At 42.3% G+C, this 17,952-nt stretch overlaps 1 protein-coding gene across 3 annotated transcripts in view; it reads right to left on the bottom strand.

The window, feature by feature from the left end:
• FAM120A (family with sequence similarity 120A) overlaps positions 1-16,444 on the bottom strand; it is a 46,167-nt gene extending 29,723 nt beyond the window's left edge. For all 3 annotated transcript variants that reach the window (XM_018084862.3, XM_018084864.2, XM_029964653.1), the window contains exons 1-6: positions 16,186-16,444; positions 11,410-11,492; positions 2,372-2,500; positions 1,814-1,910; positions 623-723; positions 51-334 (exon numbers count right to left, since the gene is read on the bottom strand). In XM_018084862.3, coding sequence (XP_017940351.2) covers positions 51-334; positions 623-723; positions 1,814-1,910; positions 2,372-2,500; positions 11,410-11,492; positions 16,186-16,252 — 761 coding nt within the window. In that variant the 5' untranslated portion in view covers positions 16,253-16,444. The remainder of the gene's footprint in view (positions 1-50; positions 335-622; positions 724-1,813; positions 1,911-2,371; positions 2,501-11,409; positions 11,493-16,185) is intronic.
• Positions 16,445-17,952: the final 1,508 nt, after the last annotated feature.

Genomic DNA, 17,952 nt, shown 5'->3' with positions numbered 1-17,952 from the left:
TTTATTTTAACAGAAGCTGAGTAAAAAAAACATCCTCATGAGAAACTTACTTCACTGCACCCCCATTGCCTTCATCATTGTCGGAGGACGAAGATGTAGAAGAGGCAGGAAAATAGGTTGAATCCACATGATTGGGGCTCCCACTCTGAGCTGGATTTATTGGAGAAGACCGTTCGTATAATGGTGTGTGTTTTCCTTCGTGAGGAATGTTACTGTAGTTGTTCTGCTCAGAAAGACTTTTTCCACCTGTTTCCAAGGTGATGGCTGGCTCAGAGAGGCTGTATGGGTATGGACCCTGGCCTTGGGCCCCACCCTGATTGGACATCTGCTGGGCCTAAAATAAAGGGATCTCTTGAGGGAAGGCAACAAAAAGGCTTTGCTTTTAAAACAAAATACATTCTTTAACCAAGTGGCCTTTTCCAAATGTACACATTAAAACTCAGTCAGCTTGAACATCCACCAAAATTGTTCCATCTGAGTTTGTAGTGTCACTTTAGCTCCTCTTAGCATTCAGTCAGTGACCGCCTACACTAAAAAAGCTGGCTACACCTTTCCCACCTGGATTTCGGTTTGCTGAGCACAGCAGGCCTCTCCCAAGGAGCAGGGCAGAGACTGAACTTACCACAGGTTTTGCTTGTAGTGAGGTCTGTGGAATGTTAAGCATCTGAGAAGGAACATATGGTGGCACTATCCCAGGCATACCAAACTGATTCGGTCTGGCTGCTGTATTGCAGGGGAGGAGGGGAAAAGAAAGAAAAAAAAAAAAGGAAAAAACCAAACACTCATGAAAACGCTCAATATTTGACACAAAAGTTATCCTGTTTGTCCTTTGCTTCTATGGTTTATTTATTCTTGTTCTGTTAGCATTACTGTTTTCTCATATGCCTTTAAGTCAGTTTTATTCATTTTTGCCTTTCAGTAAAAATGCTTTGTAGCTTGTGAAGTGTATTTTACTTGTCTCACCTTCTCTCAGGTCTTTGTATCTCTCACTGCTGCACATTCCTATTCTATCTGGGAATCAAAGGCAGCTTAAAAGAAAAAAAAAAGCCCAAAAGATGTCATAACGAAGATGCTGCCAAAACCAATGTCAGACAGATAAAAAATGCTGACACTTTCTGCCATTTGAACATTTGACCTCGAGTAGCCTTAACATCCTTTAATGTAGGTCTTTGGATGCAAATAAAGACACCCCACCCCTCAAATACAAGCAGGAAAATCTGTATCAGTGTACCAGTATGGTAACTGAAGAGCTTCAGAAAATTTCACCTAAAGTGACATTTTAGTGTTAAGAACAGGGTCAGGAAATCCTGTGAACACACAGTTAATTTTTAAGCCTTGAGAATAATCTGCAATGCCAGAACAACTGGCAAGCAAGTGTGGCTGCAATTTGAGCAGGTATGTTATGACATCAAAAAATCAAAGACTATAAAGAGATTTCTAAAACATGTCAGCAAGCCCAGTGAGAAACAAAAAATATGTTTTAATGACCAGAAATAGGAACTGTCCTCATGAATGGGACTGGACATCAGATTTAGTTGTTCACAGCATCATTCTCTCAAGTGTCCCAATGCCAGAATGGATATGGAATACCCCAGAGGAAAAGTAGTCCAGGTTGTTCTCCTCTTTTTGGGGCAAGAACACAACTTCAGCACATATCCTGTGAAAACCTTCTGAAACCCCATCTTCGAGGGTCAATGAGAATTGCCAGAGGATACAAACATTTCTGTAAGATCCTGCTAATAATGCTATTTCTGATTTCGGGTTATCTCAGGTTTTAGTTAAAACAAAAAGCCTGGTTGCTGTCATTACTTACCCAGGTAATGTGGTGGATGAAATGGCATAGGTTTATTAGTTGCTGAGTAATAAGCAACCGCTCTCTTAAACCGAGTAACTTTGTCATCTGTTCTAGACTAAAATAAGGAAAAAAAAAAAGATCTGTCAGGAGCACGTCCAGGTTTGTCACCTGGAGGTCTGTACAGTAGTTAACATGCACCATATCACAGGATTATTGCCTTTGGACCCTCCAGGACTGCAGCACTGCTCCAGCCCAAGACATGTTATGTCACTCCATGTAGGGGTAAGGCTTGAACATACAGTCTTCATGTACTGCTCATTCTCAAAGGCAGTGCACAAAGCCAGGCTACAAACCCCTCTGGTTATCAAGAATTTAAAGCACTGAGAGTAGTAAATGCAGTATTTTTACCTTCAGAAAGATGGAACATGAAATTAGGGCAGCTAAGCCATCGCGTAACAGATTCCTGTTATCAACTGATCAAACCCCTGTTTTCATCAAATGCAATTCTCCAACAAAAATGTAGAGCGCAATCAATTAGAAAACCCAAGCAAACCAGTATTTGGCCTTATACTTTACCTGTGAATGCTGAAAAACATCTTTTGCTATGGCATCCAAATCAGTGGTGTCCTGAATGTTCCGGACGTAGTCGGCTACGGCTTTGATCACTACGTCACACGGTGGTAAAACTAACTGGTGAGCACGTACCTGTGCAAACAAACACACCAGCATGAGCACCTACCTGTGCAAACAAACACACCAGCATGAGCACCAGGGCCACCAGCACACAGCCCAGAGCTTGGCTTTGACCTACTGGCAATATATTCAACAAATTCCCTGTCGCCAGATTTAGTATCTAATTACTTTTGGGCCTTCCACTTTGTTTTTAAGGCTTAAACGATGACTCATACAAGTACAGTATATTTTTATATATGTGAAACTTCAGCTCTATGTAAATACCTGCTGGTTAAATACCAGCTCCAACCACAAACAAAGTTCAACAATGCTGATTCCTTTACTGCTTTCGAGTTGGACATCTCCTCTAGTGCAAAAGGCTGCATCTAATTCATCACACACCATAATCTTCATCATACATCCACATATATAAGCCAGAAAATATTTTGACACAGTTTATATTCTGAGTGTAAAGTCATATCAGAATTGATGAAAAAGACCCATTGGGAACAGGAAGATCTCTGTGTGCACAGAAAACGGAGGATTTGAAAATCAAATTTAAAAAAAAAAAAAAAAAAGGAGCATTTCAAGAAACTTATTTTCAAGGTTCTACGGAAATGGGCCTAAAAATTATTTGAAGATTACATAGTTTAATAATTAGTGTTTTCAGATTTTGTGCATTTCATTATCTGTAGCAGAATACACTGATACAGCTTCACAGCACGTAACATCTCAGGCAAGAAATGACTTTTCTTTTATATTATACATCAGCCAAGAAGGATGTCTGGGTTTCTCTTGTTGCTATGATAGCAATATCAACATGGTTACAGGGCTGATTATTATTTTGCAGACACAGATGAAATTCTTAAGATAATTCCATTGACAAAATAATTTCAATATCCAGCATTAATGTTTCACCATCCAATTCCAGATGTGTCTGGCCTCCCACATTCACCAACAATTTTAAGTGCATGAAAAACACGTGCTTCAATGCAAATTAAAAGTTCCCCTTGAGTTTATGACCTGGGCCCAGAGACCACAGATACATCTACAAATCACAACCCAGGGTCCAGCCTTCCCAAGGTGTTAGGAAAATGTCGAATTCCCATTGATTCACTGGTCACTAACTCAGGCCATTGAAAGGTGAGAATCACTTTGGACTTTGTAGCAAGAAGAAAGAGCTGGAAGAACTTTGTGGGACAATATCCAAAGCCCCTATGAACAGAGGTTCCTGCAGCTCAGCAACCAGGTGGATGTGCCATTCCAGGGAGTTCTAGACTCATTCTTTGGCCTGATTCCTTCTTTTGTCCACATGGAGAAAGGAGGACAACTGGATAGTCCTGGAAACACTGGATTTCCACCTCAACACTCACTTGGTTCCTCCTGAAAATAAACTAGGGATTACCCAGCCTGTGTTATGGGAATCACTACTGTGACACTCCATGTGATCCTACAGTGGGTACAGAAACTTTAGGTCACGGAACCATCCTGGACTACTGCAAAATTCCAGGCAGGGAGTGGTGCTGCCAGCTGGGTCTGAAAAGCTCCTCAACCACCAGCAGCTCCTGTCCCTTGTGCTGCACACTCTCGCAGGGGCAGAAAGGAGGTCTCCAAATACGTGTCCTACATTTCAGAGGAAGCCTGAGGATTTTCTAAAAATTCTGTCTGGAACCTCTGCACAGTTCTGGAGCGCTCTGCCTGTGCCTACAGGGGCAGCTAGGTTCTTGCTGTTAACATCTTTTAATCTGTGTCTTTGCAAAATTCAGCGATTCGAGACTTGAGAGATCATTATTACGATTTAACAGTTCTATTTTTAAGGTATAAAAAAAATGAAAAATCTTTATACATTCTTACTGCATTCTACACAGAGGGATCAAACTTTACTAGAAAATACCACAATTCAGCCTTGTCAGAAATGTTTATGCAAAATTCTGATTAATACTTCATGAGTTTTATCTTTGCAAGTTTAAAACCTGTACCACAACCCCTTTTCATTATATATGGAGTCTACTATATGTGATTATTTTCTTCCCTGCCCTTATTTGATCCACTTATGATGCAATTTCTTAGATTGCCTTCTTCATATTCAAACCATGGAATTTTTGCCAGATTCCCATTTTTATTAATTTCCTTCTCCTAATGTCTACTTTTTACAAATCTCAGGATATTTATTCTATACCTGGTCACCCTCTGCTAAAGATGAACTACATATTTTATAAGCCTAAATTAAACATAGAAACAGACTGGTTTGGGTTGGAAGGCAACTTAAGGATCATCCAGTCCCACCCCCTACCATGGGCAGGGACACCTTCCACCAGCCCAGGTTGCTCCAAGCCCTGTCCAGCCTGGCCTTGGACACTCCCAGGGATGGGGCAGCCACAGCTTCTCTGGGCAACCTGTGCCAGGGCCTCCCCACCCTCCCAGGGAAAAATTTCTTCCCAATACCTAATTCAAACCTGCCCTCCTTCAGGTTAAGGCCATTCCTCCTTGTCCTGTCACTCCATGCCCTTGTGAAAAGTGAACAGTTAAGAACAGTTCTGTTTAGTGTAGTCAGTGGCAGGGCAATTATTTCCATTTCAGATACTAAAATCCAAATTTTCACTAACGTGCACTCTGAATATACACAATACTAAATACAGATCACATTCACATGTAAGCTTAACAGTGACAAATAATGATGATAACATTCTGCCCCCATTTTGGAAGCAGAAGGAACAGATTTTCTTCTCCCTGGTAATCCAAGTCTGTTGCTGAACACCTCCCATTTTCCTTGAATGTGTAACAATTACCCATCCCTAAAGCAGCTGAATCATCCCATGGCTGTGTCATGCTGGATGTGCTCTCTGCAGAGCCCTTGCAGAAACCCTGAGCTGCTCCCTGAGTGTTCCTGCAATCTCTGCTTGGGAACACAGTGGATGACAGGAGTAAGCAATCTCCCCTTAATTTATGTCATCTCCAAGGTGGCAATATTGAATAAACCATATAAAGCTGGCACCAAGAGAAGACATCACATCAGTCTGGCACTAATGCTCAGCTCAGGCCCAGGGAACGTGGAGCTCAAGTGTGACCTATCAAGGACTCACTTCACATATTGCTCCCATTTAGCTGCCTCTAAAAAGCCTCAAGACCTCACTGGAGAATATTCTTAATTCCTGAAGTGAGACCTTCTCAAAGTATGTTTTACAGACCTAGAGACACTTCAGATATTTGGATTTTCTTTTCTTCTCTTTCACAGGCATCCAGTGCAGATGTGAGAACACCCTCAAAACTAAGAGTGTCGTGACCTACACTACACAGAAGCCAAAAATGAAAGTGGTGAAATAAAGTGTACTTTCCTGATAATTAAGAGGAAAATATTTCTATTCATTTTGGAACTTTCCAGAAATCCAAAACTGTAGATTTTATACTGAATCATAAAGAATGTTTCTAATCCCATGTGCATTAAAATACAGGCTAAGTCTTACTGTGCATTAGAGATGGGGAAAATTCAGACTTGCAGCAGAAGTTACAGAGCACATGTTCATGGTTCAAACTTAATTTTAGTGTTGCACAAAGTGTTTCTGAACAAAAGCAGCAGCATGTTTTACCAGTTTCTCATTAGAAGGGATTTCTTCCTAGAAGTTATATTTTTCCCTTTTGCTCTATGGAAAAGTTTCAGACAAGGAACAACACGGAAAATCTATTTTGGAAGGCAAACATGGGGGTGGGTCCCACACTGGGAGGTGACTGGGTTGGAGAGCTGACGCCTGAAAAGGGCCTGGTTTCTTTGCTAGTTGTAAAAGGACTCCTTCAGTTTGTGACAGAGCACTGACAAAAATCACAAGGGACCTATTTGTGCACTCTGAAGATTAAGTGGGGAAAGGTCATGAATTCTACAGAGGTATTTGTCAAAATGAGAGGCAGACAGTAACACCACAAACCCTGAAGGTGCAAGATAAAAACGTCTTGGGTTTGCTGAAGTAAACTTTCAAAAAGGCTTTTTTGGAAAAGAACAGACTCACATAAGCCCAGCTCCATGGGATGAGTAGGGTAGTGTAGAAGGTACCTAAGCTACAGTTGGGAAAAGCTGGGAACACCCCAGTTGCCCACTGTCTTCAGGAAGCAGCCTTTAGAAACTAATCAACACCACATTTACTGCTGTGCCTGCTGGAAACAGATAATTGGTTCAGTTTTATTTTCAAACCATGAAAAAAAGAGACCTCAAACGTTCAGAGGCAACACATAGGAAACATTTTTTTTCCTGCTGGCTAGAGAAAAGGCTGAAGATACGAAGGATACTACAACAAATTGCCTGGGTTTTGTTATTTCTGCCTTGTAGTTTCTGTTAGAGATAGCAACCAAACTGTTTGGATCTTGTATCAGCCTTTGAATGTTAAAAATACTTCATCTTAGGAGCTTGTAGTGCATCTGATCTAATGATAAGTTTTCTGAAGAGGCAAGAAGTTCCCTGGATGACTTAAAATCCTCTCAGATCAGCAAAGCTCAGCTTTTCCCTGAAGATCGGTTTATTTGATTAAAAATTCTCTCTCCTCCTCCCTCCATCCTGGCTGAGAAGCTGACCTCTTTCTGTTTAACAATAATTCACAGGGCACGGGCATTGTTTGCTAACAATTTGTAAACACAGGACATGGAGAAAACCAAACCTAAACAGGGAACAAGAATTATGTCAGAAAGCAAAGGGGAGAGCAGAAGCACAAGCCAAAGATGTGATACAGACTTCCCTGAGCCCTGTGTGACAGCCCTGCACATCACACGACCCCGAGGGCTGGGCTGCCATCCAGGACACCCTGACAAGCCAGAGGGACGAACTGGCAGAGCCCTCAGAAATTCTACGGTCACAAAAGCGAAGCCTCGTACCTGGGCAGGAATAAACCTGGCTACTCCCCAGGCTGGAGGTGTGCCAAAGGGACCTGGGGCTCCTGGAAGGCAGCAGCAGCTGGAGCAGGAGCCAGCAAGGTGCACCCTGGGCTGTGCAGCAGGAGCACAGTGGCAGATCCAGGGATCCCGCTCTCAGCATGTGGCAGGTCACCTCCAGAGCACTGCATCCCAGCTGGGGCTCCAGCCAGGTGTCAGAACAGCTGAGCTGGTTCTGCAGAAAGCCTCCAGATTGTCAGGGAGTTAGGAGCAGTTGCTCTGCAAGAAGGGGCTGAGGGAATGGCACTCATTCAGCCTGGCAAAGACAAGGCTTTGGAGATACAGCCTTCCACAGAAAGGTGACTGAGCACACGGAGCCAGCTCTTCACAGCAGTGCGTTGTGTAAGAGCAAGAGACACCAGACATAGCCTGAAACAAGATGGGCTCAGACTGAACGCCAGGCAAAGCATCTGCACCGTCGGGACTGTCAAACCACGGGGCAGGCTGCCCAGACAGGTTGTGCAGCCTCCAACCTCTGAGATTTCCAAGACTAGTCTAGGCAATGCCCTAAGCAACCTGCTCTGACCTCAAGCTGACCACACTTTTCACAGGAGGTTGGACTAAGTAACTTCCTGAGGTGCTTTCTGACCTGCATTATGATGACCCTTAGCATCAAAAAACCGCACAAACAACAAGGCACTTACTTGAAGTCTATCTTAATAGTACTACCTTTGTTATCTGAACAGCAGCAAATTACCTAAGCATCTACTTCACACCTTAGTCCCTCTGGCAGACACCCTCTGAAGTCAACAAACTGAGTAAGACAGGAATTTCCTACAGCGCTTCAGAGAAGGAGCCTAATCTGTGTATTTTGGATTGCTTTGTGGAAGCATCTCTCCTTCCCTCGCCACTGAGATGCAACAACCAAGGAGACAGAGTTTTCCCTGCATACTCTCCTTACTCGCAAAGGGAGACTGCATTAAGCCTTGTTTCTAAGGTTACCTTGTGAATGAAGACTCAGCACTTCTTCGGTGGTCTGTGCTCCCAAACAGGCACTAATTTATTCCAGAGGTAAGAAACTGCCCTCCCAATCTCATTCTGACAGTATTATTCATTGATCTTGAAGCCCCATACTGTAACCAGCTTTCCCAGAATAAGAACCAAATTGTCTTTGTCTTAAAAGATAAATTCCAAAGCACACAAATAAAAAGCACGATAATGCTGGCTTCCAAACAAGGTCAGCTGATTTCTCAGGAAGTCAATCAACTCCCTTCTTGTTTCAAACCCCTGACTGGGGTGGTCATTTCAGTGAACTCTGATCTCAGGCAGGTGACAGGACACAAGCCCAGGTCTGCACATTTATTAGATACATTATCTGTTTCCACAGGGACATTTGGACAGATGAGAGCCTGACTCAGAACAGCTCACAGGGATGGCTTTTGATTCCTTCTCCCTTTTGCAGCAACAGCAATTCATATCTCTTCATTTAAATCTGGCCATGGAACCTTCACAGTTCTGCTGAGCTGATGGTAATTGTCAGTGTCTCCTGAAAGGCTTTTCATGCAGCATATAGAGATTGTTTGGGTCATTTCCTTCCAGATGTGAAGTATGGATTCTTCAGTCAGGTTTCCATTTCCCTTCCTTTTTCCCACTTCTACTCAGCCGTTCCTGGATGAGCAACCCTCACCTCATGTCCCTCTTTAAAACAGAGGTAAGATCTCCCCAGGTTTGCTTTTTTCCCCCCCTCCCCATGGTGACACCTGAGCAGACACAGCAATTTCTATCAGCAAAGCTGGTTCTTTCTTTTCTAAGTTACACTTTCTCACTGGTGAACTGGCAAAGCTTCGCTTGTAGGAAAAGTAACATTTTGCTACAGCATAATAAAAGATTGAGAGAGAATGCACGAAATAAATTGTATATTATTAACTGTCACAGCTCTCCCTGAAAAGCAACAAATTCAGCTACTGGAATGGAATCTGTCAGCTTTGATTCTCAAGATCACACTGTCCTAGAGACAGAAGATTAAAATCTTTACTCAATGAGAAAAAGCTTTCTAAATCCCGAGTTGAATGAGGTGTGGAATCAGAGATCTTGGTTCCCAAGCATGGAGAACACTGTTGTAACTCTAAATAGACACAACAAAGCAAAGTTTGTAAGCACAGCCCAGGAAGGACATCCTGGGGAAACACAACAACTTCCCCCCATTTCCAGTTTTCATGAAGGCTTGCACTGTTCTGGAACTACTCTCTGCTATCAGCCTTGTGGTTAATACAAATGTCTTTGAGGTTTTTTTAAGCATTCATAAAATTTACAAGAAATATTGCTCTGTGCACATCTACAGTGAAGAGGCCCCTACAGAGAACTGTGATGACATCACTGACATACTAGTGTGTCAAATGAAATTAAACTCAATTACTGAGCTCCTGAAAGAAGTTATCATTTCAAACCATGAGCACTATGAACCTAAAGAAACAAGCAGCAGTTGTTCCATGACCAGTAACTAATGAAGACTGGGTTGCTGCAGACATGCCCTTCCATGTGACACCATCACCAGGCAGCAGACAGAGGTGCTGTGGCCAGTTTGGGGCTGTGCACTGGCAGCAAAGCTGCCGTGAAATTCAACAAATCCTGTGTTGTGCAAGCCTTTCCCTCAGTCAGGGCATTTATTTGAGGCTTTGCACTGATAACAGTGCAGCAGTTGTCATGGAATCTCCAACAGCCAAATGGAAACTGCTTTCATATCTGATTACATTGGCCAACAGATGAAATACATCAGGGAAGAACTGCCTGAGGAGGCCCAGGGATACTCTGCGGGAACACACTTTATTTCCTTGAGACACCAGCTACAGAGCCCCAGTGGTGTTTCCACTGAAAATGTACATCTAGAAGCAAAGATTACAAATACCCAATTCTCATTCAAGTAATTCAGTATAAATTTAGAGGGCTTTCCAGGAGGTCTAAGTGTCTGAAGTCACATGCTGAACTGGCTGTCAAACAAGTCAACTCAGCCTAGACCACAGAAAAGTATCATCAGAAAGTTTATCGACCACTAGTTGACATTTTAACCTTTTTAGTAAGAAATGAAAACACAGGCACACTCTCTCATTTTTTCACCTCAAGTTTTACAAGGAAGTAGCAAACATGCATGCAGGTTTTGTTTTGCCACTGCAATGTGCTGACACTTACCTTCCTAAACACAGGAGCGGCAGCAAAATAGGGGATGAGCGTAACATCAAATGTCACAGCTGGTCACTAAGAAATGCACATGCAAGTCCTAAAAATTCTGCTGAAAATCTGGAATCTGCTTTTAAATTCTACATTTGGCCAAACAAGTTACAATTTCTCATGGTTTAATAAACTTTTGTTGTAGAGATAACAAAACATTCAGGCAGCATTTACAAAAAGTGGATTATTTGCTGCTTGGTATACCTTTGAAGAAAGGGAAATAGATACATCTGTTGTGGCAGAGAGAGAGAAAGGTCACTATGATCCTATTCTCTGATGTGTCCAGTTTCCCTTTTATAGCCATTTACTTGGCAGATGCACAAAGCAAGTGTGATGAAGCAGCAGAACACACATATGGTAAACTAAGAGCATCAGACAAGTTACTTGTCTCAAACCACCCCCCTCAAAACTACTGAAGCCACTTTGGCTTTCTTGTGCAGCATATTCTCCAGGACATTTACACTTTAAGTACCAAAACCTGACTATTACCCACAAATTCAGAGCAGCAGACAATAAAACAAGATGGTAGGAAGATATACAGCTCATTATTTTTGATAGCTGAAGAACATGACTAAACAAAAAACTCTTCTTAAAAAAAGAGGAGAGCAAGAAGCTGCATTCTCCAAGCCAAACCACACTGGAGCTGTGGCTCGTGCAGCTGAAGGGCACTGAGGGGGATCACATAGGCTAAGTTTAGCCCTGTAAGGCTCCTGACCCCAGGTACCCTCTGAAGCCAGGACTGGGACACCTGAGGGTGACTGAGCACAGGGGCCTCGCAGAGCTGCTCTCAACTAACCCATCACACTGCTCCGTGCACAGAATTGGGTTTAGCTCGATTGCTCCTGGTTATATCAAAATTGTACCTTAAGTGAAGCTAGTGGATGTTCTGGACCAAGTAAACTCCAATGAAAGGAAGCCAAATCTTCATCAGGTAGAATATGATTACCTGGAACATAATGCAGAACTCATTTAAGTACATCACAAAATGTTACACACAGTTTCTACATACAGCTAACAGATCTGCAATCGGCCCTCAACTCCCCATCAAGAGGATTAACAGATTAAACTTGCAGATAGCTTTTTGTTACTCCAGAAAACCCTAATTAGCATTCTGCTGCTGCAGCAAGAGCCACTTCCCTGTGTGTGAGGAGCACTCTTCCATGAAACCAACTCACAGCAGCAGCAGAGCCAGGGACAACACAGGCACCCCACCCAGTGTGTCCTGTCAGGGAATTGTCAACAGGATTTCATAGTGCAGGTGCAACAGTGTAAGAACACATCCTATTGCCCCCTGACACACAGTGGAAGGTCCCTTCTGCATCCCAGCATCTGCCCTTACTGATCCACATGGGAGCTGCCTCTGGAATCTGCCCCCTGTGCAGCATGGGTCAGGCAGCAAGGCATCAGGCAGGTTTATCCAACCCTCAACACAATCTAAACACAGGTTTATCCAACACTTAGCAGGTTCCCAATTCCTGAAGTTTCTTTTGTGGACCTGACCAGGTCAGATGGGACCCTGGGCTGGCAGCAGCAAAGGAATTGGGAAATCATTTTGTTGTTTCCATGGACAGAGACTGTATTTACCACACTGTTCAGACTCAATGGAAGATCACCCATATCATTTTTTTTCTAAAGCACATCACACTCAACAAACAAACAAAAAACCCCAAACCAACAAACCTAAAAAATTCTTACTAGGAAACATTTCAAACATTTGAATTAATAAAAAATGTAACTAATCAACTACTTATTAAGTCCAGTGGCTGTGGATCCAAACTTTACAAAGAGTTAAACAGGATATATTCTTAAAACTCTGGCAGAAAACTTCAGGATACTTTCTACACCTGGTTTTATAAAGTAGCAACTTAGTAGTGAGTGCATTGTTCATAAAGAATATGAGAAGATTCTTCAAACATTATAACAATTGTTTCCTTTCTTAACATTTTGCTTATAAACATCTAGTTTGCTCTTAGTGGTCTTTAACATGTGAAAGCCAGGAAAGCTGTCCCCTGCCTGGTGATGCCTCTTGGAGAGAGAAGTCTTTGTGTCCAATCAATACTCTACCCATTACTCAGACCAGCAAGAAGATATTATCATTTTTATTCATTAGGAGCTAAACTTTAACCTCACATCAAAAAGATTCAACAAGTTTGCATAAAACAGCCACATCCTCACTAATCTAGTCAAGGAAAGATTAAACAGTTTTTATAATACAGGTCTGACAAAATCTACTGGGACAATAACTCCTACAGATGCTACAATTGCTTCTCTCCCTTCCACCAAAACCTCAATTTTGTTTGGTCTCCATCTGTCATTGCAGTGAATTCCATCCCCCTGCACACACATAAAATCACTGTTTGATCAGCTCTCACCCCGTACTGAAGTGTAGGATTTAGGATGCTGAAGTGCAGCAGTGTCTTTTGTGGGCCAACTAAGAAGTGATGCCTGTACTTACCTTAGGTAGTTCTAAAACTTTCCTGAGAAACAGAATGAGATTCCATAACTAAACACGTTACAAAGTGCTGTCACAGTGGGAAAGAGATCAGCGTTACGTAAGCAACCTCTATTTCTTGACCTGGCTGAACAACCTCAACATATATTGATTTTTCCCATTTTAATGGCTTATTATAGTATATGCCTTAGTTTTTTTAAAAGCAATTAGATACTAATTGAACCTACTGCTTCTAAAGACTTCACTGAATTACAGCCCTATGCCTCACACTGGGTTTGTTTTTCTACTGCTGAAGCGTGGACTGCTTTTCTTTCTTTAAATTATTCTGAAGTATTTGAGTCAAAATTTACAAAAGAACCCAAATCAACTCCCTGTTTACACCAGCACCAGTTAGAATAGAAGTTTTTAAGAGCACACTCTCAGAGGATGCAGTGCCCAGACCACATTTTAACTGCCCATGCCAAGGATACTCCTTATATTATAAAGCTACAACTACAAACCCCTTCTGCATGAAAAGCTGGAAGAAGGAAAAAACTATAAACCAAATGAACCAAGCACAGTGTACACAGAACCTCCTCAGAAAGCAAGCTTTAAAAGTTTGCCTAGCTGGTACAGTCATAAAAACATTTTGCTGCAACACTTCAATAGACACTTTATCCCTGAAAAGCTCAATCCCAAATCACTTGCCACTGAGAACACTTTTGTAGCTGCCCAGGTCAGTGTCATTCCTCAGGCTTCTCCAACTGCTCAATGGGAGGCTGAAACTTTCAGGATGTTTTTCCTCTTTCAGCATCCCCAAACTGCCCCTTGGAGTTAATGACAAGAAAGTATCTGAGTATAAAGAAATTTGAGTTTTCTGGATACGGGGAAACAGAAGCCCTGAAGTTGAATATGGATATTACAGCTATTGTCATAGTTTGGGCCTTCTGGAATTGCAAACATTAAAGCAGCAGCTTAACTGTCATTATTTCAGAATACGTTATTTTATTCCTACATGAAGTACTGGCATGGGGAGTTACATTGCTGTACCCAGCAAAAAATTCATGTGCCCTTCCATGTCATAAACTATCACTCACTCCTTCCCATTTCTTTATTCTACTTATCAGGACTAAAACGAAGCCACAGGAGCAAAGGCAGAATAACCTGTGAAGCCAGACAAGTCCTTAGATATTCAATAAAAATATAAAAACTTAGATCTGAATGAGCTACCCTAATTTAAACACCTTCCATGCACAACTATGTGCCCATAGGCACTTAGCGTTTTATTTGAAAAAAAGTTACTATATTACCAAGATTGCAAAAGTGAAAACATGTTGCAAGTACTTTAAGTCAAACTGTATCTGTTTGTTGTCAGCTTATATAATCACCTCCTATCCCAAATACCTAGGGTTCCTAAAATTCACTCACACAAAAATAACACAAAAGCCCCGAGTGCAGGAAGACCTACCTCTTGAGCAGCTTTCTGTTCTAACCCCATGAACTTTATTCTGCTTACTCATACTGAACACACACACAGACAATAAATGCAAAGGAATACCCAGAACTAAACTCATAGCTGAACTGGGTTTTTTTTAACCTTTGTACCAATTTGGTGGGGGAGGGTGGTGGAAAAAGCTACCAAATCTCTCTCTAGTTGTCATGTGAAATGACCTCAGATTTCTTTCTCCTAAGAGCAAGTTGAAAAATATTTGGTCATGTAAGATAGCAAGAGAGAAAAACATTCAAGAGCTTCTTGCATAAAACTGCAAACCCTTCAGAAACTTTACCAGAACTTTTCTCACCTCTTGTTTGATATAACCAAGCAAAGCCTCAGCAGGCCATGCAGCTGGGGCTGTGTGATGAATTAAAGCCATGCCATTCCTGTGTACTTCCCATGAACTCCAAAAAAACATATCTGCAATGGGGAAACTGCTTTTCCAGCAGTAATTCTTACTCACTGAACTGGCATGCACCAACTTATTTATAGACTGCATAACAAAGCCAAGCAATAGTAGTCTGTCATGCAATTCCTGCAATGGCAGCTCAGCCAACCCTCTGCCTGCCCTCCCTACACCTGTGCAGGCAGGAAAAGCACACACTGATAAAAAGCAACTCCAACCAGTCAAATACTTGTGGCTTTCTACTGCAAGATCCCTTGGTTCTTTCCTTCTTAACATGGAAGATGCCTGTCTGGACTGGAAACAATATTAAAGACTACTAAAATATTAGTATTTTAAAGCAGTAACACATAGCCTCTCTCATTCACAGCTTTCAAAGGAGAAGTTTTATTCCTCTATCATGTACCAACACTGAAACACAAAGTCAGGAAGAAAAGAAAAAGAAAATCCAGTTTTCTTAGTTTGTTGGCACAGCATGACAAGAACATGGCTGCTCCCAAAAAGCAGTTAGAATGCTGTTCCAAATAAATCTTATTCATTGGAGTCAACTTTGTCAGTAATTAATTCACTCTTCCATCTGAGAGATTACAACAGTTATTCTCTACCACTGCTATGGAAATAGAGTGTGTTAAAATTTTTCCATTTAAGCAAAAATGTGAAACTGGAGACATTCCCACCTATGCTCCTTACAGATCCCACACCACTGAGCATGAGAAGCAGGAGTGTTAAGAAAATAGTCAGACCAAACCAAAGGACTGGTACGATGTCAGTCACCCATGTTTTCAGAAATGTGGAGTTTCACTCAGTTATACAGTACAATATGCTGGTGGTGCAGCTGACGTGCTGCCATATTTGTCCAACACTCATTTCAGAGGGGAAAAAAGAGGCTCTGCAACCCAAACACCTTCACTCCATTGGTGTTATTTTTAGGTGGAATTCAGGACAGAAGTATACTTCCAGTCTGGAAAGTGTATCATTGAAACTAGACCTCAATACTATACAGGACCCAAACTAGTAGAACCACAACTGTCCCGATTTCCCCCCATCCACAGAGAACATTTTGGCCAGGCAGAGCTCTGCCAAATCCCTACTTTCAACTCTTCTTTCTAGACAGCCACAATTTGCATTGCTCGCAGGTCTCTACAAATTGGGCATGTCTGACCTCATAAACACACATCCAGTCCACGGCAGGAATGTCTGGAACAAAGGGATGCCTTTCCCCAGGTGTTCTGTCAAATTACACACATGTTAGTTTAAAGCAGTTAATAGACACTGAAATCGTAAGGCTGACTAGCAGCATCTTCACTTACCTAAAAGAGCAGCAAAAATAGGAAAGCGATTTGGATTCAGGTCCAGTTGCTTGGCAACTTCATGCATTAGGTATTGGCTTGTTGTGAGGCTTTTCCCATTCCGGCTCAGTTTTAGGGCATGGGCACTGAAATAGTAAGGGATGTTGCACAATGCATAATCGGAGTCATATGCAACCAAACCATGGAAACCTTTTTCTCTGCAGAAAGCAATTACTTCTTGATGATGATCCTCAATGCTCTGTGCAACCTATAGTGGAAGACAGAGCAATTAGCTCCAGTGTAAATGGCAGCACTGATTTATCACAACTGTTACGATAACAGAGGGTCTTTCTGAAACTACACATGAGTATTTAAGACACTCGAGGTACATTTGAAGTAATTAAAGCAATCCAGTGACGCAGCACACATGGACAGGACAGAGGGAGTGCTCGGAAGCCCAGCACACACTCCTGGAAGCCCCCACACTGCAGTGGATTCTGTACTGCTGAACTCATCTGAAGGAACTGTTTATGACAGAAACTCTAAAGGTATTACTGTACCACTGTCTGTCCCACTCACGAGGAAAGCCTTAAGGCTGTGGGTACTCCAGCAGCTCAGCACACCAAGGTGCCCCCCAGGATCAAGCAAACCCATGATCCCTTTCAAAGTTTTTTGACCCTTTTGTAAAAGAGCCAAACACAACCCTGGATGAACAGAGGTAACTTTCTCAACTTTTCAAATGCCCACCTCGCTGTGTTAAGCCAAGTTTTTTCCTCTTTCCACTTTCATCCTATCCTTTCACACACAGCTGTGTCTGATGGTGCAAACTGCTTTGAGTTTATAGCCCAAACTTCACCTCTCCACTCCTGTTGCCTAGCAAAGCACATATTTTAGGCTACGGCAATCAGATGACTCGAACAGACATGTTGTGCAGGGAGAAATGGGCCAATTCCTAATGCTGGAAATATAAAAGCAACCCTTTCTTATCAAGAAACTTATACTGAAACCAAAAACCCTATGAGGACAGGTCAGCCCGTGCCGTCCTGCATTCCTACACACCATCAGGAACTGCTACAACTCCAGTGTGCACACACACAACTCCAGCCAGCTGAGGGCTTTGGATCCCTAATGCTTCCACCATCCACACACATCAGACATGGTGATTTGGAAACCCCCTTGCAAGCTGGGTGTTGGTGTAACCTCCCCTCACCGAGTATTCCATTTGAACAACACTGTAGATAGCAAGCTATCCCAAAATAGATCAGTACAAAACTATTAGCCTCACTCTCCACAGCACGCATGAATAACTACAGCCACAGTGCCAGCCAGGCCATTTATATCCTCTGCAGAACAGGAGAGAGGGTCTCAAACTCTACAGCCCTATCCAGCAGCCCCTTTAGTCATTCACAGCAAGTTAACAGAGACCCTTCTTCTTCTACTCATGCCTTGCACTTGAACCTGATGCTGAATTATGGTATTCCAGGGAGGTATGTCAAATTTTGCTTCTCTCACGTACCTTCACGAGATGTTCCCTTCCAAGCTAAATCCTGAGCAGCAGAACAGCCAGTGCCTTGCCTGTGATGCTCCTGATCAAACACCAGCTCACTAAGCTCTCCCTCCTCCTAATCCTACCACCTGTAGTCTTCAGAAAATGTTACTTCTTCAGGAACTTCCTCGATGGAGTGTTTTTCAAATTTACTTTCTTCATGAAAAAAACACAGGTATTTATTTTCTAACAATGATGCTATCCCCAGCACAAGGCATGAGAGAAACCATAAACATCTTTGG

The sequence above is a fragment of the Manacus vitellinus genome, unplaced genomic scaffold (genome assembly GCF_001715985.3).
Source record: "Manacus vitellinus isolate BGI_N305 unplaced genomic scaffold, ASM171598v3 scaffold_77_pilon, whole genome shotgun sequence".
In the NCBI taxonomy this organism is placed as follows: domain Eukaryota; kingdom Metazoa; phylum Chordata; class Aves; order Passeriformes; family Pipridae; genus Manacus; species Manacus vitellinus.
This window is presented reverse-complemented; position numbering and strand designations above follow the sequence as displayed.